Below are 27,807 nucleotides of genomic sequence, written 5' to 3'. Positions count from 1 at the left end.
ACAAAGTATTGGTGACCTTTTTTTTTTTTTTGTCTTTTTAGGGCCGCACCCTCGGCACATGGAGGTTCCCAGGCTAGGGGTCGAATTGGAACTGTAGCTGCCAGCCTACACCACAGCCACAGCCACGCCAGATCCTTCACTCACTGAGCAAGGCCAGGGATCGAACCTGAGTCCTCGTGGGTGCTAGTCAGGTTCGTTTCTGCTTGAGCCATGACGGGAACTCCAACTTTTTTTTTCTTCAGAGTTGTTTACCCTCCCCATGGGTGTTACCTGAGAAAGAAACTGAATAGTGTATGATAAAGATATCTAAACAGTAAGAAAACATTTTACAAAATAAGCCATTTGGGGGGCCAAAGAAATTGCCATTTTCAAGTGATACATATCTGCTTCTATGTGTGGCTGATCTTTCTACTGCTCCCTTTTTAATGTAAAAATGTATCAGATGCCCCAAAAGCTTTAATTCCTAACACCTAGTGGGTGCAGGGCATGGAGGTGCCTGAGTGAGGGCAGGTGTGTCCGGCAAAGATCTCAGGTGTGTCTCTTAGGAAAAGGAACTCCAGCCAAGATATGTTAGCGGCTGTTCAAGGAGCTTCATGACATCCAGGTGATGCTGGATTCTAATGACCTGCTGTCGGCCATTGGCTGGGTGGGAAGTAGGGGAGAGGCCAGTATTTCTAAAAAAAGAGGAGAGGTGAAAAACAATGAAAATCATTCCTTTGCAATAAGGAGCCTGTTCCCAACGGGCCGATGTATATTCTTTAAGCCACGCTAAATCAAAGAACCCAATGGTCGCACATGGGTTCAGGGAGTCTGCGGGATATCCAGGAGAATTCTAGACATAAATTGGATATAATTGCTCAAGGAGTTTGGAGCTTTCTTTAATCAGAATGGAAATAAGGATAAGCTGAGATCTTACAGGCAGGTGGTACTTAAGTGAGGAAAACCAGAGGTGTGTCTCCACGTTAGCTGGCAGAAGGAAAGCCAGGCTAAAACTGGGGAACTTGCCAGCTTACGTCCTTTGCTCTTCCTTATTTCTGCAGCTCTGTAGGGTCCCCTTCTGCTGGGCCTTCTTGCCTCTGCTGTAAAGCTCTTTGGCTGAGATGGGTGACAATGGTGACAACAAAGAACTGAAGCAGAAATTAAACTTTTCCTATTCTGAAGAAGAGCAGGAGGATGAAGGGCAGAAGGAGGCACAGGAGAGCAAAAAGGTGCGGTACCACACGCCAGAGAGGTGTGGACATCAGGACTCCGAGGCCAAGTTCACACCTCCCAGGACTCCCCTCAATCACGTCTGTGAGCTCAGCACCCCTCAGGTGAAAGACAGAGCGAGTCCGGATCAGGGTTTGAGGACTCCAGTGTCACGCCCCCACACCCGGCCTGAAACACCGGCCCCGCCAGACAAGAGCAAGCCGCCACCACACTGTGAGAGCCCCTTCACTCCCAGAGTAAGTGCCTGGTGGGGCAAGAGGGAGCCAGGATGCTGAGCCCCCTGATCCTTCCGTTCAGCTGATGGAGATGAGGGGGTAGTCGTTTTTGAGAGGGTGGTAGATGTGCTTCCCAGGCTGTGGGTATCTCCAGCTACACAGTTACTGGGGAAAATGAGGAGCGTAAAGTTACCAGAAAACAGAATCAAGAGTCTTGCTGGCTCTCGTTTCAAAACCATTGGTGGGAAATTCCTGTTGTTGGCTGAGTGGTAACGAGCCCCACCAGGATCCATCAGGATGCGCGTTCGATCCCTGGTCTCACTCAGTGGGTTGTGGATCCTGTGTTGCTATGGCTGCAGTGTAGGCCGGCAGCTCGCAGCTCTGATTCGACCCCTAGCCTGGGGACGTCCATATGTGGCTGGTGTGGCTCTAAAAGCCAAAAAAAAAAGAAAAAAAAAAAGCCATTGGTGGAGGCCACAGATAAATCTTGGGTGAGGAAAAAGTTCCTAATTAAAGACCATTGGACCTGGAAAAAAAAATACTGAGCCCTACAGCCTGACCTGTGTCCTCTACCTCTGAGAAAACCAAGGTTTTAGGAGAGAAGCTGGCTTGTAGCTTAGCCTGTGGCAGAGAGAGGACAGCAAACATGATGTTCGGTACTTAGTCTATTGTTCTTTCCATGCCCTCAACTGGCTCTATTTCTTTGATTATTTACTAATATTTCCTAATATAAGAATGTTCACATGCACTATTTGAACCTAACTCTCTTTGCTGCTGCTCCCTCCAGAAGGAAGTCCTCCCCCTTTTCGGTCTAGTGAGGTGCCGGCTCTTCTAGGTGAGCAAAGAGGTAACTTGCTGAGGATGGCAAACGGGCAAAGCTCCCAAGTAAGCATCTTCCCCCATTCTTGCTTCGACTGGTCTCCTATTAAATTACTCACGTTATTACAGCACAGTGGGGGCAGGGATACCTGAGAGACTGGCGCCATGGTGCATGAGCCTTTAGGCCTGGAATTAGCTTGGCTTCCTGCTGGCTCAGCTTGAGGTATTTAAAACATCATCATAACAGCTGTGCTTCTGATGGCAGCGCAGCCACTGTCAGCAGGTCTCTTTTGTACCTGCTGCGTACTGGTACGGCGCCTATCAGGAAATACTAAGCTTCTTATCTGAATTATAGACACGATACCTTAATGCCCAACTCACATGCCCATCTGTGGGTGTTTCAAGGGTCCCAATAACCAATCATCCCTTTATTTTTCTGAGGACCCACTGTGGGCTGGGAGCATAAGGCAGTCTCTGGGAGGGGCGATGTGTCTCGGATACTAGGTGATACAGGTGCTTCAAAGGTGGTCAGAGGTCTCTGGTCAGACTACTTCTCAGTGGGTTGATCAGGAAAGGAATGAAGGGAAAGGAGGCATATGAAAGGCAATGAAAACTGGTCGGGTTTTAATATATGGAAATGAGGGGCAGAGTGGGCTGAGAATGTGGTTCTGGGTGAGGGCATACAGGCAACGAAATATGACACAGCATATATATATTTCATCCACTCATTGAAAACGGAACACTGTGATATGCTAGCAGACCTTCTGCTGGCAAACCATTTACTGCCTCCCAAAGTGCCAACACAATAAGTAAAGACAAACAGCAACAGTAAATAAAGGCCAGGCCAGGTATGCAAGAGCAGCGGTAGAGCATGATGAGAAGTAATGGGGAATTAAGTGTCAAGCTATCCGGGAAACCTCTGCAAAGAAGGTAACGCTGGAGAGTAGTTTTACAGGATAAGTGGGAGTTTGCTGGGAAAAGAAGGGCACAAGAACTCAGAGCCAAGGGAAAAGCATCTATCAGGTTATGGAGGGGAAGGGTCACGCAACACCTGGAAAACTGTGTGTGTTATTCAGAGCAGCAGGAGTCTGTGTTGAGAGTGCAGGTCCTGGGGCCAGAGAAGGTGGGCAGGGGCAAGACTGTATCCTGTAGGTGTTTTTTTTAGGGCTGCACCCTTAGCATGTGGAAGTTCCGGGCTAGGGGTCCAATCAGAGCTACAGCCAGCTGCCGGCCTACACCATAGCCACAGTAACACAGGATCCGAGCCACATCTGCAACCTACACCGCGGTTCATGGCAACACTAGATCCTTTACCCACTGAGCGAGGCCAGGGATCGAACCCACATCATCATGGATCCTAGTCAGATTTGTTTCCACTGAGCCACAATGGGAAGTCCCCCATTAAATGGTTTTGATCAGGGGCATTTTTCAAAAATCGGGACCTTTACATGAAGGGTGGAATGGAGTGGGAGAGACCACGGGGGCAGGGCAGTATTCACAATAGATCTGTTGACAAGAGAGGGGCCTGAACTAGAACAGTGGTGGACAGTGATAAGGTGAGAGAGGTTCAGGACCTGTAACTGACTGGATGGAAGGGTTGAAGGAAAAGGAGGGATCTAGGGTGGGGCTTCCTGATTGTTTGAAGAAATAGTATCTTGAATCCAGGTAGCTGCCACTGCGGGAGGCACAGGTTTGTAGAAAGAGATGTGGTATAAATCCTTGGATACATGGTTCAGCGATGCTGGAGATGGGCATTTGGATATCATCAGTGCTTGAGAAGTGGTTGAAGTTGATGTGTCTTAAGTTCAAGTAGCCTGTGTGCCAGAGTAAGGAGGGAAGTGGTCCAGGTTAGGAATCCTTGAAGTTTCAAGATCTGAGGGCAGAGCTTGGGCGGGAAACTGGAAACGCAACTAGGAAGAAACACACTTGATGAAGGACATAGTTTGGGTCAGGGTCAGAGGAGAGGGGCCAGGGACATGAGAATCTGTGATGTTAGGCTAACACCCGGGATGCAGAGGAAAGGAGGACTGGCTTAGCTCAGCCTTGCCCATGGGACGGGATGAGAAATCATGCGAAATGACTTCAGGTCACCATAAGGACATCCTAGAAGAATGATCTAGAGATGGAAGAACTTCCTTCGCAGGTAGGAAGGTCCTTGTGGCTGAATGCATTGAACCAATCAATGCTGAATACACTGATTGAGCAATTGGTAGGAACGTTGCAGCAGGGACTCAAGCATTAGTACCAACTGGGTTTTTAAAACCTTTCCCAGACCCTATGACGCTGTGTCTTAGTGGGAGGTTGCTGCTTCCTCCTTTCACCATGTTCGGAAGTCAGGGAGCTATTTTCCCAAGTTTCTGTTCTTAATTTTAATCATCTGTAATAGAGCTGTTACTTACAGAATTAGCTATACTCTCTGGAACACACTTAAATGGTCAACCTGGTCATCTTTCCAGAAATTTTCAATAGCCTTTACTTCCAGGCAGAACTCCCTTTCATAAATCTAGTTGCAAATGATGTTCTTTTAGATTTCAAAAGGATTACTCATAATTCTATCATTCCAGCAAATAAAGTCCATATTAATTAATCTTTCCCTATATTTTAAAATCTTATCACTTATTTCCAGAATCTTATTCTTATTTCCAGACTAGGAACTCTGACACTGTCTGCCCTATGAATACTTGTCCTTCCTTTTATCCAAAAATTTTCTAGGCCCCTTGTATTGTCCTTGAACTGCAGCAACTGAAGCTATCTGCAGTGGTCTAGGTATGGATGATCCACTTTGATATGTGATAGGTGTATTTTACTTTCCATGTGATAATCAGCATCACAAGAAACTGTTTCAGAAAATGATTTACTAGGAGTTTGCATCGTGGCTCAGTGGAAACAAATTTGACTAGCATCTATGAGGATGCAGGTTCGATCCCTGGCCTCGATCACTGGGTTAAGGATCCAGTGTTTCTGTGAGCTGTGGTGTAGGCTGCGGACGCAGCTCAGATTCTGTGTTGCTCCAATTCGACCCCTAGCCTGGGAACCTCCATATGCTGTGGGTATGGCCCTAAAAAAAAAAAAAAAAAAAAAAAAAAGACAAAATAAAATGATTTACTAGGATTCTAAATTCATTTCCTGAATCATATTGACAACTGTGAAATATTATACAGTACAGTTTTACTTCCTCTGAACCAATTCTCAACCCTTATAATCAACTAACAGGAAAACTGAGTTTGTCAGTTGATGGCTTTGTCTGATGATAGCCCCAGGGTTGTTCGCCCTACGAACAATAAGACATATGCAAAACTCTTGCCTGTGCCAATGACATAATTTTCTTCATTTAAAAAAAGTGTTAGGTTGCTATGGGAATTGTATAGCTTCCTTCATTTCTGCTTCTCTCAATCATGCAGTGGGTATTTAGAATAAGTTCAGTATTTATTCTTTGTAGCCTCACATTCTTTAACTACATTTTTATGTAGTAAATCCTGCAGTAATCCAGCTTCTGCTTCCACACTTAAAAGTCATGGGCAGAGGGAGTCCCTTGGTGGCACAGCAGGTTAAGGATCCAGGTTTGTTACTGCTGTGGCTTGGGTTGCTGCTGTGGTGTGGGTTTGATTCCCCAGCCAGGGAACTTCCACATGCCTTGGGTGTGGCCAAAAAGAGAAAAAAAAAAAAAAGTCATGGGCAGATACTAACAAAACAGAGTTCTTTTAGAAAGAGCCTCCCAGTACAGTGACCCTATTATGAGGTTATTTCATGACCCCAGGTCCACTATTGTACACTAGATCCCTAACGCAGCTATTCCGCTGGCCCCTGCCCCTTAGGTCATAATGGCATTCTGCTGTCTCATCAGAATTCTTTGATTTCTCCCCTGAGTTGTGTGATTTAGTGCTGCTTCGGCTTTAGGCCTATGTTCTCTTACTATACCCCACTTGGAGTGGTAAGTCCTGCACATTTTCCTACTGGTACGCTAGTTTTAGCCACTGCAAAGCCTTGCCACTTGAGGGCTTAAGGTACTTCTTTTCATTCTCTTTACCCCACTTCATGGAGCTCTTCTCACCTGGGGCTACATTTTCAATGGAATTGGAAACTTCTTCCATGTGTAGACAGTTTATGAAATCTTCTTGTACAAAGTGTGTATTTTGAAGCATGGAAGAAATAGTGACTACATATTCTTTGAAGCTGGAATTCACTTTGGCGTCCTTCAGCATCGAATCCGGCATCTGCTACTTGGTCAGCACCAAGTGCTGGATGAATAATGGCGGGAAAATTAAAGTCTGAGAACATAGGACCAGGACTTCTAGAGTCATTTTCCATTGTCTAACCTTAAGCGTTGTCTTTAAAAGGATTGGTGGTTTCATAGTGGGTGGTTTCGTAGCTGGCTATCAGAATGGCCCAGGGGAAGGGGGTGGAGCTTAACAAAAGTACAGATTCCTGTGTTGATTCCTGAACATCAAAACATGTAGAGGTAGGAGTTCCCATCATGGCGCAGTGGAAATGAATCCGACTAGGAACCATGAGGTTGCGGGTTCGATCCCTGGCCTCGCTCAGTGTGTGGAGGATCCAGCGTTGCCGTGAGCTGTGGTTTAGGTCGCAGACACAGCTTGGATCTGCTGTGGCTGTGGCATAGGCTGGTGGCAACAGCTCTGATTAAACCCTTAGCCTGGGAACCTCCATATGCTGCGGGTGTGGCCCTAAAAAGAAAAAAAGACAAAAAACAAACCAAAACAAAAAAACCATCTGAGGGTAGACTGGGACTGTAGTTTTTCATAAGCGGACCAGTTACGGTGCAACTCATGTGAACAGAATCATAAAACCTCTAAGGCCCCTTTCAGCAATAACATTCTTTGGCTCAAGTATTAACTAGCTAACTAATACAGAGGCTTTAAAAAAAATACAAACTAACCTTATCCTGACTTACCTTTTGTTCTCCTCATCCAGGGCCATTCGAGCCAGTCAGTGATTTCAACAGGGAAGCTCCCTTCCCGAGGATCTAAGCACCTGAGACTCACGCCTGGTCCCCTCACCGATGAGATGACCTCTCTGGCTCTGGTCAATATTAATCCCTTCACCCCAGAGTCCTACAGAAGACAGTTCCTTAAATCCAATGGCAAGAGGAAAACTCGACGCGATCTGTAAGTGCCCTGCTGCCCATGACTTTTGAGAAGTGATGGTCGAGTGCAGAAGAGTGTGGAAGATTAGGAAAGAGGGCTCTGTGCATGAACTGACATGCTGTTTACACAGTCCCTCCTTCCGCGTTGCCCTTAACCTGCTTGGTCACAGAGATGCCCACATATGTTCATTCTGAAGTGTACAGTAAAATGCCTGTCCTACAAAAGAACAGGGCAGAGTAAGCAATACATCTGACTTCCACGAGGAAGTGAAATAGGCTATGGAAGTGAATTCAAGGTAACTGCTCGCTCCCGTTTCCATGAGGCTAGTAGCAGCAGGGAAAAGTAGGGTTCACATTTCAGGGCGTGTGCTGCTGTTTTGAGGCTAGTTGTATGGTGCTAAGAGCTACAGAGCAAGGATTTGAACTTCTCTGCAGGTGATGGAAGGTTGGCCGAAGACAAACAGTGTTGCCTTTGGAGGTGCTAATAAACAGAATGCCAACGGAGCTATTCCACAAAGGCCACTGGATGGCAGAAATCACCTAAACAAGGAGTTTGTAGATTACTCAGAGATTTTTCTTTACTGTAGCTTTAACGCTGCCTTTTTTTTTTTTTTTTTTTTTTAATAGTATGGAAGAAACTTGAAACAAGGTGGTCATTTAGGCTCATAGGTACTTGGCAAAATAAATGCACAGCTAACAATCTAAAAGCTTGCAGAGCACTTAAAGTGTTGTGTTCTTTTGGAATCGATGACTACGTGTTAGCCTTGTGGGCAGAATAGGTTTTCTCTACACTATTTCCCAGATCTTAAGTGAACGACAGCAGCACAAGAACACTGCTTCACTGTTGATGCTGAGTATTCCACTGATTTTAGCTCTTTAGGATTCTTTGGAAACCATTCGAATGAGTGGCCTCACCTCCCGCTGAAGCTAGCAGCAAGAGACTGCTGATTTGATTTCCTGGCCCTGAAAGTGATGACACTTTAGTAAAATCACTTAATGATTCTGAGAGGGTATCTTTTTCTTCCTTTGTGTGTGGTTATTTTGTAACGTATGAGAATGTAGTATTAAATTGAAGTCACAAGTCCCTCATCAATATATTTGTACAAGTATGACATCCTCCACTTGCATTTTTTTTTAATTTTTATTTTAGGGCCATACCTGCAGCATATGAAGTTCCCAGGCTAGGGGTCCAATCGGGGCTGCAGCTGCCAGCCTGGTCTATGCCACAGCCACAGCAATGAGGGATCCAAACCGAGTCTGCAACCCCCACCACTGCTCACACAGGATCCTTAACCCACTGAGGGAGTCCAGGGATTGAACCCCCATCCTCCTGGATACCAGTCAGGTTCATTACTGCTGACGTACAACAGGAATTCCCCTCCACTTGCATTTCTGCCTATACTTCTCCAGAAGAAAATCTAGGTGCCTGATCTAGAGACTAAAATCTTGCTTAAAGATCCAAAATGCATCTGTTTCTGCCAAAGAGGATGGCTGTCAGAGCCTTGGGCTTAATGAAAAGTCCCTGAAAACCTCTTAGCCAAGGATGGAGCATGCTCTGCTATACTTGCAGTTGGCCTTTGAACTTCAGACAGGCCAGATTCTGGGGGAGGCAGGGATTGGTGGGGAGTGTTGTAAAGATGCTGGTGAAGAGTCCTAATAGCTTCAAGTATGTTCCATGGGTACTCACCTGCCTCTACATCTCAACATATCTTGTTCTCTGTGCCTAAAACCCACATTCTTTGCCTTGGCTGGTTCCTACTCATTTTTGGCATCTTTACTTACATAGCTTCTTTTTTCTGGGAAAGACTTTTATGCAGGAAATAATTAATTGGGGGCTGTCTATGGTATCCTGTGATATCTTGTTTTGTCCTGTCCTAGGATCTTGTATTGAAAACTTGTGTTTAGCCCTGTCCGTAAATACAGATTGAAAAGGGAGGTAATCGTCTTACTTACAAGTCCCCCAACTTAGCATCAGACCAGGCTCAGTAAGTGCTACTCATTCATCGATACCACTTTTTCTTTTCAAGGGAGGAAGCTGGTCCGGAAGAAGGCAAAGTAGAAAAAGGGCTGCCGGCCAAGGTGAGCACAGCTCTTTAGTCCAGCTGTCATAACATGGCTGTTTCATCCTCATGCCTCCTTCTCCTCCTTCTCTCCCTTCCCTCCTCCCCAACCTTCTACACACTCGTAATAAATACGTCTGCAGCTGAATTTATCTGGACCCTCATCAGGGTCTCTATTCTTAGCTGGTTGTTACTTGACCAGACAGTGTCTAATACTTATATTGCTGAATCATGACATTGGAATATTCTTACATTAAAGGCTACCGCTTCTGCCCTTCATCTCGGGAGAATTCTGTACTCCCAAAAGTACAGATGTGAAGGGAAAATCAAGATATTTAAGGTCCCAAAATGAAAAAGAAATAGAGAAAAGTGACACAAAGCCGGGGGTTTATATGTAAAATTTTAGCTCTTCAACGTGTATTTATTATGTTTTAGAATGTTCACAATCTTTGATCTAGTATCCTTCATTTGATAATCTAAGGAAATGTCGCAAATATTATCACCAGAGATGTTTGCTGCAGCACTAACTATAATTGCAAAAAAAAAAGAGGGGGAGTACTAAATGACTAAATGTCCAGTAATAGAAGAATGACAAGGAGATTATAATGTGAGGTCAGTGGACTATTACATTGGCATTAAGATATTTGAATATAGGCATGTTTTCAGGTATTATAATGTTCAGGGTACATGTGGGAGGTGGGGTGATGTGGCTGGTAAGATAACAGGTGAGATGGTAAGAGAACTACCAGAGCCTTTAGGCCTCTGATCAGAAGTATAGATTCCTCAATGGGGAATGATGAGGTTTGTCTGATTCTATAGCATCATTTTGCAAAGGTAATCTTATTCTTAGAGGAGATGGAGAGAGGGCTGGTAGCTCTAGAAAATCCAGACATGGAGGAAACAGAGTTTGAGACTGGCTAAGGGCAAGGAAAATTTATATATATATATAAACTTTTACTTATATATAAATGTATGTTTTAATTTATATATTTATAATTTATATAATTATTTTATATAATTATACATTTATATATAAATTTTATTTATATATAAATTTTACTTATATATAAATATATATTTTTATTTATATAAATGTATATACATATAGATATATTTTTATATAATTTTATATAAATTTTATTTATATATACATAAATTTTTATTTATATATATAATTTTTTTTTTGTTTTTTAGGGCCACAAGTGTGGCATATGGACGTTCCCAGGCTAGGGGTTCAAATCAGAGCAATAGCTGCTGGCCTGTACCACAGCCACAGCAACACCAGATCTGAGCCACGTCTGCGACCTACACCACAGCTCACAGCCACGCTGGATCCTTAACCCACTGAGCAAGTCCAAGGACTGAACCTGTGTCCTCATGGATATCAGTTGAGTTTGTTTCCGCTGAGCCAGAATGGGAACTCCATTGCAAGAAAAGTTATAGATCTTGTTGATGAGGCTGACTGGAATTGGATGTGGAAAATGAAAAGCTAGAACGAGTAGAGGTTTTTTAAAACACAAAAGTTAGGTTGAAAAAATTCTTACTAATGGGGAAACGATGATCTCATGGAGACAAATCAGCTTGGATTAAGAGCCAGATAAATCCATGGAGATTTTTGTTATCATAACTACTGTTTACTGAGAACTTAATATATGTATTATTATATAATTGTACACATATATATTATTATATATTACATATATATGTAATGTATACGATTCTCATGTAGTATTTGAAAGGACCCTGAGGCACAGTTGGTATGATGCTCATCCTACAAATGAGAAAACGGACTTAGGAGTGGAATGATTTGCTGGTTATTTATCAGCAGAACAATGAGCGATGTTTCTGGTTGGCCAGTAGGGGGAGTGGTTGCTTTACCTGAGCACTCATTCTGAAATCCTCAATGTGACAATTTTATTATCCAGACTAAGGTTTTTTTGGGAAGCAAACTGAACACCGTATGTTTATTTAATCTGAGATGAAACTATTAGCAGCCAGAATGTGAGACAAGTAGACACAAGTCAAAGAGAGGTGTTCTGTTTGTTTTCTAACATTCTTCTCCAAGAGCCCACCTACTCCCTTGGCTGAGAACAGCTCTCCGGCTGTGAGTGAGGTGTCCCCTCCAGGAACACAGAGGGAAGCAGAGTACAGCCAGACAGGGGGGATAATATAGAAAAAGATGTAATGAAATAGAAAAGGGAAATGTCTACAGAGTTCATGGAAGGTTACAAAGGGCACGGAGAAGGTGCTCAGCAGTTGGGTACCATGAATACTGGCACAGACAGAATCCGATGGACTTGCCTCAAAAGCCTTTTTGAAAACTTACAGAAATGTAGGACTATGATATGCCTTAAGTTTGTTGTTCACCATATATTATAAAGAATTATTCTAACTTTTTACTACAATATTTCAGAGATGTGTTCTACGAGAAACCAACATGGCTTGTCGCTATGAAAAAGAATTCTTGGAGGTAGAAAAAATCGGGGTTGGGGAATTTGGGACAGTCTACAAGTGCATTAAGAGGCTGGATGGATGTGTTTATGCGATAAAACGCTCCACAAAACCTGTGTCAGGATTGTCAGATGAGTGAGTACCTTTAAAATATACTAGAAGTATAAACTCGAATTTGTCAAAGTATTTTGAGTAATAGCACTGATGTAATTAAAAACATACTACTTGGTACTTTTTTTTTTTAAATTACTGCCTCCATTGTATGTTGTCTCACATTCATAACCTTTTAGAATTTTCCAGATCAGAGATCAATTATTTCCTGAAATGTACCATGAGCATTTGGAATTATGTCATGTTTCTGTTTTTGTAGTTCTTATGACTTTCACTATTGGTCTTGTTGCATTTTTTTTAATGAATAGATTTATGAAATGATCTTCTGGTGCTTGTTTAGTTCATCAGAAGTATGGCCAATTAGGGAGTTACTGTTAACTCATTGTTTACCTCTACTTTGTAGTAATAATGACTTTAATAATCTAGTTTCAAAGACATCAAGCAAGGAAAGATTAACAGTAATTTAAAATCTCATTCTCAGAACTAAATGTTCAAAAGCTCTTTTTGCAAGGAAAACAAATACTTTCAGCCAACACTTCTGTAAGAATCTGGGTATATAAGACTAAAATACTGAATCTGAAATGTGACTTTGGAATTCTTCATTTTTATATTGAAATTGATCAAGCACTACATTTTGTTTTTTTGCATTGGATTTCTTATTCCATAATGCATCTCTTTTGTCTATGCCTGTGACTGTATCACACTGGCTGAGTTAAATATTGACTCTACTATCTAGCCTTCATAAGGAAGGTAGAGGGCCCTTCACAATATCCACAATCAAGTCCACTTCTCATTAAAACCATCAAGGTTTTTAGATTGTGATACAATGAATATAAGAACCAAAGCTGGTCTGCTGCTGAGGTAGTAACCACTTAAGACTCCCCTACATATGCCATGTTCAATGAGGACACTGTGAACTTTGGTCCAGGACAACCAAGGTTCTGGTCTTAAATCTTCTATCACCAGCTTGACTTTGGACCAGTCACTTAATTTTCTAAGGCTTTCATCCTTGCCACCATATCATACCAAGGAGTTATAAAGGTTAAATGAAATATCATATGGTATTTGTCTTTCTCTTTTTGACTTCAGTTAGTATGAGAGTCTCCAGTTCCATCCATCTTGCTGCAAATAGCATTATTTTGTTCCTTTTTATGGCTGAGTAGTATTCCATTGTGTATATATACCACATCTTAATCCATTCATCTGTTGATGGATATTTGGGTTGTTTCTATGTCTAAATACCATATGATATCACTTATATCTGGAATCTAATCAATGGCACAAATGAACCTTTCTATAGAAAAGAAACTCATGGACTTGGAGGCAGATTTGTGGTTGCCAAGGGGGAGGAAGTGGGAAGGACTCGGAGTTTGGGGTTAGTAGATACAAACTACTGCATTTGTAGTGGATAGGCAATGAGATTCTGCTGTGTAGCACAGGGAACTATATCTAGTCACTTGTGATGGAACATGATGGAGGATAGTGTGAGAAACGTGTGTGAGTGAGAGAGAGACTGGGTCACTTTGCTGTACAGCACAAATTGACAGAACACTGTAAATCAACTATAATAGAAAAAACAAAAATCTTTTAAAAAAGATTAAATGAGATAAAACAGTAAGCAAACCAAGCACTCCAATGTTCTTCCATTATTAACAATGTCTCGTATCTTGTCTTGTGAAGACACATCTACATCACCTTGACTTCCTCTTCTCGACACTTTTCCGTCTCTCAGGAACCTGGCTATGCATGAAGTTTATGCTCACTCGGTGCTTGGGCACCACCCCCATGTGGTCCGCTACTACTCTTCGTGGGCGGAAGATGACCACATGATGATTCAGAATGAATACTGCAACGGTGAGTATGTGGGCTAGTATCTTCTAAGTCTGGAAAAAAATCCTTGCCTCCTCCTTGTACTTAAAGGCAGGTAGAGCAGAGCCACACCTAAGTCTGTACTACTGTTTTGCTTGGAGGCAGAGAGCTGGGGAAAATGAGCTGAGCCAAAAAGGAGTTTCAGGTGTATTCGATTCTCTATTTCTTTCAAAGCTGAGGTGCATGGAGGTCCTGTCGTGGTCCAGTGGAAACGAATCTGACTAGGAACCATGAGGTAGTGGGTTCGATCCCTGGCCTTGATCAGTGGGTTGAGGATCCAGTGTTTCTGTGAGCTGTGGTGTGTGGCTCACAGACGTGGCTTGGATCTGGCATGGCTGTGGCTATGGCATAGGCCACAGCTGTAGCTCTGATTAGATCCCCTAGCCTGGAACCTCCATATGCCACCAGTGTGGCCCTAAAAAGCAATAATAAATAAATAAATAAATAAAGCTGAGATGCAGCTGGTACATGGAAGCTATCCGATCCTTCACACTTGATAATACTGAGGAAACTTTTACCCTAGTGGTTTGAGTGGTACATCATCCTTGTACCATTTACTAGGTATTCTGAAAGGTGTAAGTCAGCCACAGTCCCTACCATTGGGGGAGGGGTGGTAAGCTTATGCAGCCAACTTTTGATTAACTTTCCACTGGATTCCTGAGTTTAGGGATTGTTAATGCTTCTTTTTCTTACTTTTGAGCTTCTAGTGTTCCCATCAGAGTAAGGGCACAGGGTGGGGTGCTGAAACGGAAACGTAGCGACCTCAGATACACGAACCTGGGTCCTTCAGGACTGTACATATATGGTAACCAGTGTAACTCTGGGCTATTTAAATCATAATGAGTGTTCCCTTGGATTAACGTATTTCTAATCCATGACTAATATTTCTAATCTAGAGGGTGACTTAACAGTCGTTATGTATTGTTGTTGGAAATGTTTTTCGTCAAAAGGTTCGGCGGTAGGGAAGTGCTACAAAATGGAATGGAGGCTTTCCATCATTTTAGGATGTGTCTGTATTTTGCAGTCCATGTTTTAGTCACAGTCATATTGGCTAATGGCATCCCACCTGACATACATACCCCACCCTGAGTTTCTTTAATGCTGAGTTGGTCCTCAGGTAAGTTTAGAAATCACCGGGTAGCCCTGAGTAGGAATGTCCAGCCTGGCTTTTGGGGACAGTGATCAGTGAGGAAGTTCCATCATTGTGTACATTACTCGTTAAACAAGTAGGTATGTAAACAACATTACAAAATGCTAGAAACACAGACAATGGTACACATACCCTAGAATATAATGATTTGGCATGTCCTTTATTGTTTCTTTGTAGCCTGCTTTTCTCATAGCCTTACCTGTGAACTTGATGAAGTTTTTCCTTTAATAAGCTCACTCCAAACCTCTTTTTCTAAAAGTTTCTTTGGGATTAAAAAAATGGACCCTTTCCTCATACTTGTGATTGAGAGGTTGAGACTTTTTAATCTTACCCTCTTCTTAATTTCCTCTCATCATAAATTGAGATTCCCTATTCTTTTTTCTTCCCTCTCTCTACAAAGATTGATTTTTATTATCATGATATTTAGCTACTAACAAAGGTAGTATCAAATTAAGAACCAAACAAGCCAAAAAACAAAAACAAAAAAAAACTAACTTTAAACCTGCAGGCAATGTAAATTTTAATTGGGGCCATGGGAAAGTTTCAAATTTTCAAAAAGGATAAGATGAAGTGACTGTTCTATTACAAATCATCGAACTCTTTTCAGTGTTGGAATACCTTGTATGGGCTGTGTTAAGCTCTAGGGTGAGAAATGGCACAGAGCGAGATAAGGTAGGTCGGTCATTATCTTCAAGGAGCTTTATTCCATTTGCTCTCTTACAGTGAACACACAAGAGACCAGCTGTTGCAAAGCCGGATGGCACAACCATGGATAAAAGGTGTTCAGAGCTTTGAGTGTGAGCAAGAGGCAGCCCAGCATGGTGGGATGAGCCTGGGTGTTAGGCAGGCAGACGTGGGTTCAAAACTCAGCTCTGCCACCTACTAGTTATAGGATCAGTGGGATGTCACTTATTCTCACGGAGTAAAAAGACAGTAATACTAAGGGAGTAGTTTTGGGAATCAGCAATAAGGTTATTAGCAATAACCTATGTCAATTGCTAGCAGGAAGTCAAGTCCCAATGCATGGTAAGAACCTGGTAATACTTGTTATTAGCATGGCCTGAGAAAAAAATCTCATAAAGGAGGTAAGACCTGAAGGAGACCTGGCAGAAGGATTCACAGAGTTTAGGGAGGCTGAGGGAAGACCTCCAGTAAGGGGAATAGCATGCAGGCTACAAGCATGGTACTGGGTCTGGGTCTGGTCTAGCGGATGGCAAGGAGACTAACTGGACTTGGGTGACCCCTATGGGAGCAGAGCCGATCAGCAGGTAAAGTGTGGGAAGGCTGTAGTGGGTCTTCAAGACTGGGCAGAGTTTGGATCAGACGGGACAGATTAGGGGGATTCTCTGTGAACGGCTCATGGAAAATAAACCATGCTCTTATGCCTTGTTTGTAGTTAATGAATAACCCATGGGGACACTCTGCCCAGTGGCCCCAAATAGAGGATAACAGGCCCAAAGTAAGGTAGCAGAGGAGCCGGGGCTCCTTGCGTCTGCCTGCACCCTCTCCCTCATCTCTTCATCCTCGAGCTGTTTCCCCACACCAGCCTCACCCTCTACCCCCAGCCTCTCAGAGCAGTGAGGCTGGGACATGTACACTTGCAGTTTTAACTTCGATTATAAATTAGGATGTTTAGACACCTTAGCTTGTAACTATTAGAGACTTGAAGTCACCTGGTTCCCCCTCTGAGCAAATATGACTGTCCTGATACATACTTGAAGGGCAGAGCTATGGTGCCTGCTCCTCTGCCACCCTAGACGGTCCCCAACAAGTCACCTCTGGGTCAGCCTCAGAAATGGGAAGGTTTTCCAGTAGTAGCCTGACTCTGTAACAACCAGGACTTCTTTTTTCATAAGTGCAATGCACTCTTTACTTACGCTTCCTTTCTAGCTAATGTCATCTACATACGTAATTCTTCCCTAAGAAGATTCCCAGGAGAAAAATAAAAGCCAACAACCGCCACAACAACCCTTTACTTTATTTAGCCCTTTTTGTGTTTCTGAAAGGGGCTGAATTCTCCTTTATGAACTGAATTTAAAAGGGCAGCTCAACCCGTACATTGCATACTGTTTTTCCTTTTCTTTTTTCTTTTTAGGGCCGCACTTGCGGCACATGGAAGTACTCCGCCTAGGGGTCAAATCAGTCACAGCCACAACACGCCACCTCCAAGACTCATCTGCCACCTACACCACAGCTCATGGTAATGCCGAATGTCCAACCCACCGAGCGAGGCCAGCGATCCAACCTGCGTCCTCACGGACACTAGTGGGGTTCGTTTCTGCTGTGCCACCACAGGAACTCCCTACACTGCACACTTTTAGGTATACATTTCCTTAAAAGTACAGTTACCGTCTCAGATCCTACTGTTCTGATACATACCTGAGGGTGGAGCTATGGGCTTTACAACTGACAGGGAGACCCCCGGACTCCTCATGTGACGCAAGAGGCTGCCAACAAACGCTAATTAATGAAACAAAGGGCGCAGAGGCATTCTAACACCTGAGGATGGGGCACTTAAGATCAGGTAGTCAGATGCACTCAGGCCTTACTGTTACTATTATTATTTTATTGCTAACAATGATAAATAGTCAATGTACAAATACTGTGACTCAAATAGGGTTTAGGTGTTTACTGAGGTTTTGTATTTTCCTTGGGTCAATAATCATGTTATTTCATGATAAATATTTTAATGGAATTAAACTTGGAATCGATGACATAAAAATTGCTAATGGCCTGTAATTACTAGCTTGACACTAACATGGAATGATTCATCAACATCACAGTAGCTCTACGACTAGGGCTGATTGGCCCTCTGGTTAACGACTAGGTAAAACTTCAGTTGGGGGCATAGTCAAGGCAATAGGGCCAGTGCTGACTACCTAGGATATAGCATTTTCTCTTCCTCTTTAAAGGCCCTTACTTCTTCTTTCCAGTATGTCTGTGGCACACACAGAGGGCAGATATTATGTTTCACACTGACACACTGACATTGAACTAATTGAGGCTTGTTGGGCCCAGTTTTATTTATGAGGAATTTGCTGACTGTTTACTATGCTTTCATTTATAAGATTCAGACCTTTCCTCTCATTCTGTGGGGCTCCGCTCTGTTGTTCTTTCCTAGGTGGGAGCTTGCAGGCTGCTATATCTGAAAATGCAAAGTCTGGCAATCATTTCCAAGAGCCGAAACTCAAGGACATCCTTCTACAGATTTCCCTGGGGCTTAAGTACATCCACAACTATGGCATGGTGCATATGGACATCAAACCCAGTCAGTACGGCTCTCCTCGGCTCCTCTGGCTGTATTTCGTTCTTTTCCCATTGTTGTCAGAATCTGTGCCTGTGTGTCTATCAAGTGTCAAAGGTGCTCTTTGCTGGAAGAATCCCTTTCATCAATTCCCCTTCTCCCCTCCACTGCCCAAATTTCAGTTCAACAGCTTTAACCATTTAGACCCAGGGCCTAAGGGACAGGGAGAGAAAAGGTTCCCAGAGTGTGAAGCCCAAGTATGAAAATTAAGTATTTAATTTACTGCATAGACAAGTGACAGCATATTTTTTACAACTATGGTCTTTCTCGCTCAGCCATAATCAAAGTGAGCAGAAATGAATGGTTGAGGTGCTTATTTATGTGAAACACGAGAAACTGCTGTGACTATTTTGTGTTTTTGATTATTTCTTTGTTGGGAGGCCACCTGCCTCTTCAGGTGATGGGGCATGTTTGTGGTCTCAGTTTCATGTAAATAGGTGCTAATCACTCAGGGGTCCAGAAGTAGTGTGAGATTCCATGCGAGAAAAGAAACCTTGGTAGTTTTGTCACATGCACACAGAAAAAGAGGGGGACAGAACTGTCACTTACAGAAAAGAATCTCTGCAGCAAAAAAATTTAGGAATCGTTACTTGCAACAATTCTCTTCCCAGGTAACATCTTCATCTGTCATAAGATACCGAGTGACTCTCCTGTTGTCCCGGAAGAGGCTGAAAATGAAGCTGACTGGTTCCTCTCTGCCAATGTGACGTATAAAATTGGTTAGTCTGCCTTGTAACCAGACTATTATCTCATAAAATGTATGCCGATAACTCCATTTATTCCAGTTTTAAGAAAGACATGCTTTTAAAGAACTTGGTTTCTTTCTTTAGGGGACTTGGGTCATGTGACATCAATCAGTGAACCCCAAGTGGAAGAGGGAGACAGTCGCTTCCTGGCAAAGGAGATTCTGCAAGAGGTATAGCTCAGCGAAGTGGAAGCGATTTTATAATCCATCAAATCTCCTGACTCTCAAATGAAGGTTGACAATGCAAGAAATGAAAAGTATATATTTATAATTTAAATTTACACTATCCTTTTTCTATCCAGACTCGAGACCAAAGATAGGAGAAAAACTTTTCCAAAAAAGCACAGGGAAAGCTGGCTTAATCATGGATTAATCAATATTTGTACTGGGTTTTGGGTTTTTTTGTCTTTCTGTCTTTTCTAGGGCCACACCCACAGCATGTGGAGGTTCCCAGGCTAGGGGTTTAATCAGAGCTGTAGCCACCGGCCTACACCACAGCCACAGCAATGCCAGATCCGAGCCACATCTGCGACCTACACCACAGCTCATGGCAATGCTGGATCCTTAACCCACTGAGTGAGGCCAGGGATCGAACCCTGGCCAGATTTGTTAACCACTGAGCCATGATGGGAACTCCATGTACTGGGTTTTTGGCCTTTTTTGATAAAGGCACTTTATTGTTTCTAGCACCTCTTAGAATTCCTGCACTTAAGGATTTCCTGGTAGAAAGGAAGCCTTTATTGGTCCAACCCATCTTTATCATGTTTACCATCCTTTTGATGGAATTACCAGCTTTGGTCACTGAAATGCCTTATAGTTATTCCCACCTCCTGAGATGTCTGTGGAGTCTGATCTAAGAAGGATTTAACTTTCCACAGGATGAGGATCAGGAAAAAAAAAAGGAGACTTTTCTGTCTCTGATCAGCCAATCTATGCTTCAAGCCTCTTTGAGCCTGAGAGAGCAGTAAGATTCTGCCTCAGTCTCCCCAGGGCATGACAGTGTAAATCCGAGAATTTACGCTCTGCCTTCTCTAGAAAGAGACCCCAACCACAGCAGAGATGACCTTGCTTGTTGTGTCTAAGCTCATATGTACTCAATTACCAGCTGCATTTTAGTCTAGACTTACTTCACTAACGGGCTTTCCTGTCTTCTGTTTTGAAGAATTACCAGCACCTTCCCAAAGCGGACATATTTGCCTTGGGACTGACCATCGCCGTGGCTGCGGGAGCAGAGGCGTTACCCACCAATGGCACCTCCTGGCATCACATCCGTGAGGGGCAACTTCCGAACATTCCTCAGGACCTCTCCAAAGAATTTTACAATCTACTCAAGGTGGTATCTCTTATGAAATGAAGAGAAGAGGAAATGTCTGTTTTTTTTTTTTTAATGTAACATTACAGTTTTAAAATGCTGTTACATTTTTTTTTTTTTTATTTGCCCTTCCTAACAACCCTGTGAGGTGGTCAGCTGAGGAAACCAGTGCTTGGAGCAGTTCCTTGACTTGTATTTCATATATATATATATATATATTTTTTTTTTTTTTTTTGGTTTCTTTGCCATTTCTTGGGCTGCTCCCACAGCATATGGAGGTTCCCAGGCTAGGGGTCTAATTGGAGCTACAGCTGCCAGCCTACACCACAGCTCACGGCAATGCCGGATCATTAACCTACTGAGCAAGGGCAGGGACCGAACCCTCAGCCTCATGGTTCTGAGTTGGATTCGTTAACCACTGCACCACGACGGGAACTCCTGTATTTAATTTTTGATAGGTGACTAATTCCGAAATCAAACCTGCTCTTTAGAATGTTAGTTCAGGGCTTTAACTATTGTCAATGGTAACTGAGATATTACTCAAAAAATTGAATTTTGAATGTATAGAGGAAATGTAAGCTATGTCATTGATGGATAACTTGACAATACTACCAGTCATTTGAGCTATTGGAAGAAAGGCATAGTGTTAGAGTTCCCATCGTGGCTCAGTGGAAATGAATCTGACTAGTAACCACAAGGCTGCAAGTTCGATCCCTGGCCTCACTCAGTGCCGTGAGCTGTGGCGTAGGTTGCAGACATGGCTTGGATCTGATGTGGCTGTGGCTGTGGCATAGGCTGGCAGCTATGGTTTCGATTCGGCCTGTAGCCTGGGTACAGCCCTAAAAAGGCAACAACAACAACAACAACAACAAAAAGGGCATAGTGTTAATTTAGGAATCTATACCTTACTTGTACCTACTAAGACAAGGAAAGGAAGATACTTTGTTGAAACAAAGACGTAAAAAAGTTACATACACTGTGGAGAAGCTTAGACTTTTTTGTTTTCCTAGTAAACTTCATGGCTCAAGGAACAGAATTGGTTAGAATCCCTAAAATAGCCTTAGAAATATCTACTCTCATATGGAGGTAACTTTGAGGTCAACAGTTTACCTGAGAAGGTCAAGTGCAGTTCCCAACGTGTCCTTCTTCCTCCCTTCGGCTTTCCCTTGCTCACCGTGGGCTCTGAGTCTCAGTCTAGTCACCTGTTTCTATGTGTAAATTGCTCTTGGATGCAGTTGCTACTTACTGGGTACCTCAGGGCTGGCCCTGTACTAGGGAATACATGGAAGTTAATCCATTTAACTCCTACAACAGTCCAGAAGGAGACTATCGCTATCCCACGTATACGTATCAGGAAATGGGAACAGTTTCAGCAAAGGTGAATGACTTGCTCAAGGCTACATCCTAAGTGGTGGGGCTGGCTCTGGATGTGGGTCCCAAGTGGCAGGGCCAGTGTTGGCTTATTTGACACTGCTAATGGCTGTGTCTAACTTGGTACTTTTAGCATATTCCAGTCATTTTAGGTTATAGACCTCCTCTACCTGAAGATACGTGCCATAGGAATGCCGTCTTGGTGGGATACCCTTAACTGATTTTAAGTGAAAAATGAGCATGTTGAGGGTGGAAAGAGCTGAACAAGGAGTTGGATGCCCAGGGTTTTCGTCTTGGTCCTGTCAACCTGGCAAGCCACTTTTTAACTCGGGACCTCAGTTTCTTACTGTTTAAAATGAAGGCATTGACAAGTTCATCATTCAGCCAGATCTAAATTATGATACTTAACGACAAGCCAAAGGTATGGAGGTGATAGATGCTACCGGAGAGGAATGATTTCCTCTCCCAGGTGGAGCTAAGTTTTCATTTATGTCTTCCCTTGCACAAAGGAGAAGCAGAGTTTCACAAACTCCACCACAGGCAGCTGGGTTGGAGTTGGCTTGGGTAGGGAGCTTTTCCCAGCAGTGAAGCTTCTGTTTCCTTCCTTCTGGTCCTACCTCATCAGGACATGATCGACCCTGATCCAGTGGCGAGACCTTCTGCGGCAGCTCTGACCAGAAGTCGAGTTCTTTGTCCCTCCCTGGGGAGAACAGAAGAGCTTCAGCAGCAACTGAACTTGGAAAAGTTCAAGACAGCCACACTGGAAAGGTAGCTTTCGGAGTTCAGAAAGTAATCTACTGGTGTACTTCTCACAATGGCATGACTAGTCTGGAGTATCTTCTCTAAGCAGTGAAGTGGAATCCAACATTCTCACACAGAGGCCCCTGCCTGCAAAGAGGCTAGCAGCACGGGGCCTTCTGTAACAAGGGGTTGGGGGCTCTGTGCCTAGACTGCATGGGAGAGAAAATTCCAGTTAATGCCAGTGAATACAAGGAAATGCAACTGGTAAAGAAAATTAGCAGGATTCTGAGTGACAACAGCTACTCAAGTACCTGGTGGATGATCACTAATAGTAAGATAACCACAGTCAAGGTGGGACGAGACCCAAGAGAAATCCATTAAATCTCAGGGCAGGCAGATTTCCTGTCTGAGTGCATGTTTAGAGAAAGAGGAATTTTTCCAAGTCGAAGGAAGCAGTCCTATTTATTCATGTAAGCTTGTATTGATGTGTGTGTTTATTAATCTCTTCTTTCATTTAACAAATGGAAATTAATTAGATAGGGTGGGCTTGTTATTCTATTCTATTTCTTTCTTTCTTTCTTTTTTTTTTTTTTTTTTTTTGTCTTTTCTAAGGCCGCTCCTGCAGCAAATGGAGTTCCCAGGCTCGGGGTCTAATTGAAGCTGTAGCCACCGGCCTGTACCAGAGCCACAGCAACTTGGGATCTGAGCTGCATCTGCAACCTACACCACAGCTCACGGCAACGCCGGATCCTTAACCCACTGACTGAGGCCAGGGATCGAACCCGCAACCTCATGGTTTCTAGTTGGATTTGTTAACCACTGCGCTACGATGGGAACTCCAAGGGCTTGTTAGTCTAAAAGTCGGGTAGTAGTGTTTAAGCAGGATTCTGAAGGCATTTTCAAGTAATTATTACTACACCATGCACTGTTGTTAATATAAAAGGAGATGAAAAATATTCCTTGTCTAGAAGTTCCTGTTGTGGCTTAGTGGTAACGAATCTGACTAGTATCCATGAGGATGCACGTTCGATCCCTGGCCCCGCTCAGTGGGTTAACGATCCGGCATTGCCATGAGCTGTGGTGTATGCTGCAGATGTGGCTTGGATCCTGTGTTACTCGGATCCTCGGCTGTGGTATTGACCAGCAGCTGCAGCACCAATTTGACTCCTAGCCTGGGAACTTTTATATGCCTTGGGTATGGCCCTAAGAAGCAAAACAAAAAGAAAAGAAAAAAAAAAAAGGTCTTTGTCTAAAACAAGCTTAGAAGTCCAACTTCTTTTGGATGTGCAATCCATCGTAGCATGATTGGTTTGCAAAGGCCCCAAATGATTTCTTGGCAGTGAGTTGTGGAGACTCCCAGCCTTTAGTGAAGTAATCCTTCGTAAAGAGTAACTTACTATTTTTCTGCCCTAGTTTCGCTAACAAATAAAATACAAATACTTATTTATATGTTGTCCTAAGACTGTAAGTATTCCCTAAGATGTGGTGCATACACTCTGTGAAGCCAGCCACTCAGTACAGGGTGCTTGTCATGAGCCACCACCAGTAGTGAGCACCCCTCATAGAGGTGGGACAGACACCTTCCTGAAACTGTCTAGACCAGGGTTGGCAAGCTTTCTGTAAAGAACGAAACAGTAAGTATTTTGCCCTTTGTGGGCCATATGACTCAGCTCTCCCGCAGTGATGCGAAAGCAGCCACAGATGATAGATAAATTAATGAGAATGGCTCAGAACCAATAGGACTTTATTTATGAAAACAGGTGGCAAGCCAGATTTGGGCTATGTTTTGTGGACGCTTGTGGCTTTCATATATAACCTGTAGTGTTGTTCCCTTATTTTTCTTTAATTTTAAAGACCATTTATGCCCCAAATCAGTAGGATTCAGGAAACTAAACCTACCCTGTGCTGTGGCACATGTGTGCCAGCCATTTTTTAAAAGATAATGGGAGCTAATTTTCTATTCTGTGTATAGCTCAGGTTTGTTTCTAGAAATACTGAAATAAAAAGAAAAATTGGTTGGTTTTTATTTTTGTTGCTTTTTAGGGTCGTACTTGTGGCATATGTAAGTTCCTGGGCCACAGGTCGAACTGGAGCCACAGCTGCTGGCCTACACCGAAGCCACAGCCACACCGGTTCCCAGCCACATCTGTGACCTACACCATAGCTCACGGCAATGCTGGGTTCTTAACCCACTGAGCGAGGCCAGGGATCAAACCTACATCTTCATAGATACTAGTCAGGTTCATTTCCATGGAGCCACAAGGGGAAACTCCAAATCGATGTGAGTTTTGATCACAAACATTATCTCTAGTGTAGGACTAAGTGACCTTTGTTTTTCTTCTTTCATTGCCAGGGAGCTGAAAGAAGTCCAGCGGGCCCAGTCCTCCAAGGAGGGCCAGAGTAGCCCCGGGGTCACTGGGACCCACACAGGATCAAGAAGCACCAGACGCCTGGTGGGAGGGAAGAGTGCCAAGTCTTCAAGCTTCACCTGGGGGCAGTCTTCCCCATAGGAACTCCTTCTGCCGCCCCAACTCGCCTTTCATCCCCAACCTAGAAACTGACCTTGTAAACCTTTCTCTTGTAAAGGGAGAGACTAACCAACTTGAGTGCCCAAAGATTTCAAAAGCCATTCCTAAGTTAGCACTTACAGCCAAGATCTGACAGCTACTGAGGATGATTCTTAGCAGCAATGGTCACAGGTACTATAATTGGCAACCACTTCTCTCTCGTTACATTCCTAACATGACCCATCAACAGTTTGTTCACTTCTCACATCTGCTGATGCACAAGGGGAAGGCCCGGGCACGGAAGCAGCCCCCAGTGTAGCCCGTGGACTAGGAGGAGGTTGCCGGCCTATGTACCAAGGATCCCAGGGACTCTCCCTGCAAACAGAAAGGAATTCAATTTTGTTTTGAGTTGAGGCGACAGCTTGCCAGAAGATGTGCCTGGATTTTGAGTGTTTCCTGGGTTATATGATTTTATTCCGTAAAGATTTCTCAGTCACTTGGAGCAAGTAGTTTTCTCGCTGTACTCTCTGAATGGAGATCACCCCTTTCTCTGATACAGTATTTATCAAGTAAATGTCTTCATTATGTGAGGTGGGTAGAAATACGACGACATAACTTGACATTTCTGAACAAGGAACATTTCTGAGTAAGGAACAAAACACTGGGTAGAGTTTGAGGGAAATGTGATGGGGTTTGCTCTCCCTCAGTCTGTTTGCCCCGAGACTCTTGTAACTATAAGGATTTTTTATTTTCTGGGTGTCACCAATTCCTCCTTGATTTTATCAGAAATTGGCTTTTCTTCCCGTGATTTACCGTATTTATCCAAATCCTTTACTCTGTACATATTTTGAAAGGAACAGAATGTCTGTAAATAAAGGTTTTTATCTTGTCCAAAGCCAAATAGAAACAAAGCCTTCTTATTTGTAAATATGCACCTAACAAAGGATGAGAAATTGATGTTGGAAACCATTTCATGAGTAGATAGGAGAGAGAATTCAGTAGGCTGGTACTAATAGGTCTTGGCTTTAAGGCCCAGCTCCACGGCCCTAAAAGCTAATAATGGCCAGGCTATGATATAAAACGTTGGTCATAAAGGCTTTTGAGAACTTCTAGTTGTGTCATATGAATGATGTGAACCTCTGAAGGGCTTGTAAGCTTTTCTGCTGCCTTATATTCTTTCCCCTTAATTTTAAAAAGCAAATTGAGCTTTTAAAATTGAATAAACTATCATACCATTTTTTTGTTTAGGAGCGGCAATTTCTTCCCTGCAATAAGTGGGGCTACAGTGCTCTACATTGCCCATGGGAATTTAAAAAAAAACTAGTCTTGATTCAGGTTTTCAAACTGAGTTAATTTATCTCTTTCTTCCATGAACACCTGCTGTGTCCCTTGCAGGTATATTATTAAGAGTATGCAACGCACAGACCAGAATTCTTGTCTTCTCAGGCGCTGACAGCTACTTCTTAGGGTCTATGACCCCTTCTCTTCTGTGTTCCACAAAGCCTCCCCCAGCACCTGAATGGACCTGGTGCCAGTGGTTTCTCTCCCTTTCCCTTTGCTGGGCTCTCCACAGCAGGGAGTCACCAAAAGACCAGGCAGCTGCACAGACACTGAGTGTGACAGGGACTGGGTCTTCACCAGGCTCGGGATTTAATCCCTTCCATTTCAGTTGGAAGTTTACCCCTTGCCTCAGCAAAAAGCTCCATCCTCAGTCATGAAGTTCTATTTCTGCACTGAGACCACATGATAACTCAGGATCTAACTATTAAATATCAAACTATCAAGTACCAACATCACTGAGCTGACAATCTTAAGAGCCACCGAATACACATATTTCAGGAGATAAATATGTTGCATTTCTATAGACATACCTTAAACATGAACACTGATATTAAAGTGCCAACAGATAATCTTGAGTTAAAGAAATTTTTTTTTTTTTCTTTTTAGGGCTACAACTGCAGTGTATGGAGATTCCCAGGCTAGGTTTCAATCAGAGCTACAGCTGCTGGCCTACACCACAGCCACAGCAACGCAGGATCTGAGCTGCGTCTGCAACCTACACCACAGCTCAGGACAACGCCAGATCCTTAACCCAGGATCGAACCCGCAACCTCATGGCTCTTGGTCAGATTTGTTTCTGCCGCACCACGATGGGAACTCCGAATTAAAGAAATCTTAATCTTATACTACTGTGCTTTCCTAAATTCTAATATCTCAACCAATTTGTAGAAGCTACCTAAGGCTGCAGAAAGATGAACACTAAAAGATGAATGTCAGCATTTCAGCTTGAACATTTTTTATATCTGCATGAATCATAATGTCAAATTTTGAACTGCATAAAAATCGTCAGGTTGAGTTTTCAAATTTAACAACAAAAAATAGCCATAATAACTATGCTAACATTGCTTTTGAAGCAGTCAGTTATAGGTAATACGTGCCATAATTTTCCAACAGTTATTATGAGGCTTGAGGAAAAAATGATTTAAAAGCTGAGCAAAAAGTTCATTAAAATGTCTTAAAAATGTTCTTTTACAGCATCTCAATTGTACAAAGCTTCCCATCTGTGAAAAAGCATTGCCAGCCCTGGTTTCTACTACTTGATGCCTATAGCTGAGACTTTCTTTTAATTTAGGGGGCTAAAAAGGTAAGGCCAAAGATAATCTTATGGCCTTGGGCGTATAAGACAGACATAATTCTTTTTCAGCGAGATGTGCAAAGGATGAAAGCCCTGAATTGTTCCACTATTGCAGAGGTAATGGTAGCTGATTAAAGCCACAATGCTCTCAGCTCTTCCCAGCATTGGGAGGGGCTTTTCTGGATCCCTGGATGGGCTTTTCTG

The 27,807-nt window shown here is 43.1% G+C and overlaps 1 protein-coding gene and 1 long non-coding RNA gene across 7 annotated transcripts in view; one reads left to right on the top strand and one right to left on the bottom strand.

The window, feature by feature from the left end:
* Nucleotides 1-27,807, bottom strand: part of LOC100513188 — a 32,189-nt gene that overhangs the window by 3,208 nt on the left and 1,174 nt on the right. The window contains exons 2-4 of one of the 5 annotated variants that reach the window (XR_002340239.1): nt 22,338-22,670; nt 18,842-18,987; nt 7,156-7,315 (exon numbers count right to left, since the gene is read on the bottom strand). This is a non-coding gene — a long non-coding RNA (uncharacterized LOC100513188). Of the gene's footprint in view, nt 1-7,155; nt 7,316-18,490; nt 18,988-21,459; nt 21,621-22,337; nt 22,671-27,807 lie in introns of those variants that run through there. The other 4 variants (XR_002340238.1, XR_002340240.1, XR_002340237.1 and 1 more) reach the window with 4 other exon arrangements.
* On the top strand, nt 172-25,875 carry WEE2 (WEE1 homolog 2). Of its 2 annotated transcripts, none has more exons than XM_021078406.1 (12): nt 172-949; nt 1,041-1,445; nt 7,176-7,369; nt 9,375-9,426; nt 11,821-11,993; nt 13,702-13,823; nt 18,110-18,256; nt 18,904-19,011; nt 19,123-19,208; nt 20,200-20,370; nt 22,346-22,488; nt 24,815-25,079. In XM_021078406.1, the coding sequence occupies exons 2-12, from the start codon at nt 1,101-1,103 to the stop codon at nt 24,969-24,971; spliced, it is 1,698 nt and encodes a 565-aa protein (XP_020934065.1). In that variant the 5' UTR covers nt 172-949; nt 1,041-1,100; the 3' UTR covers nt 24,972-25,079.

Source organism: Sus scrofa, chromosome 18 (genome assembly GCF_000003025.6).
Source record: "Sus scrofa isolate TJ Tabasco breed Duroc chromosome 18, Sscrofa11.1, whole genome shotgun sequence".
Lineage (NCBI taxonomy): Eukaryota > Metazoa > Chordata > Mammalia > Artiodactyla > Suidae > Sus > Sus scrofa.
This window is presented reverse-complemented; position numbering and strand designations above follow the sequence as displayed.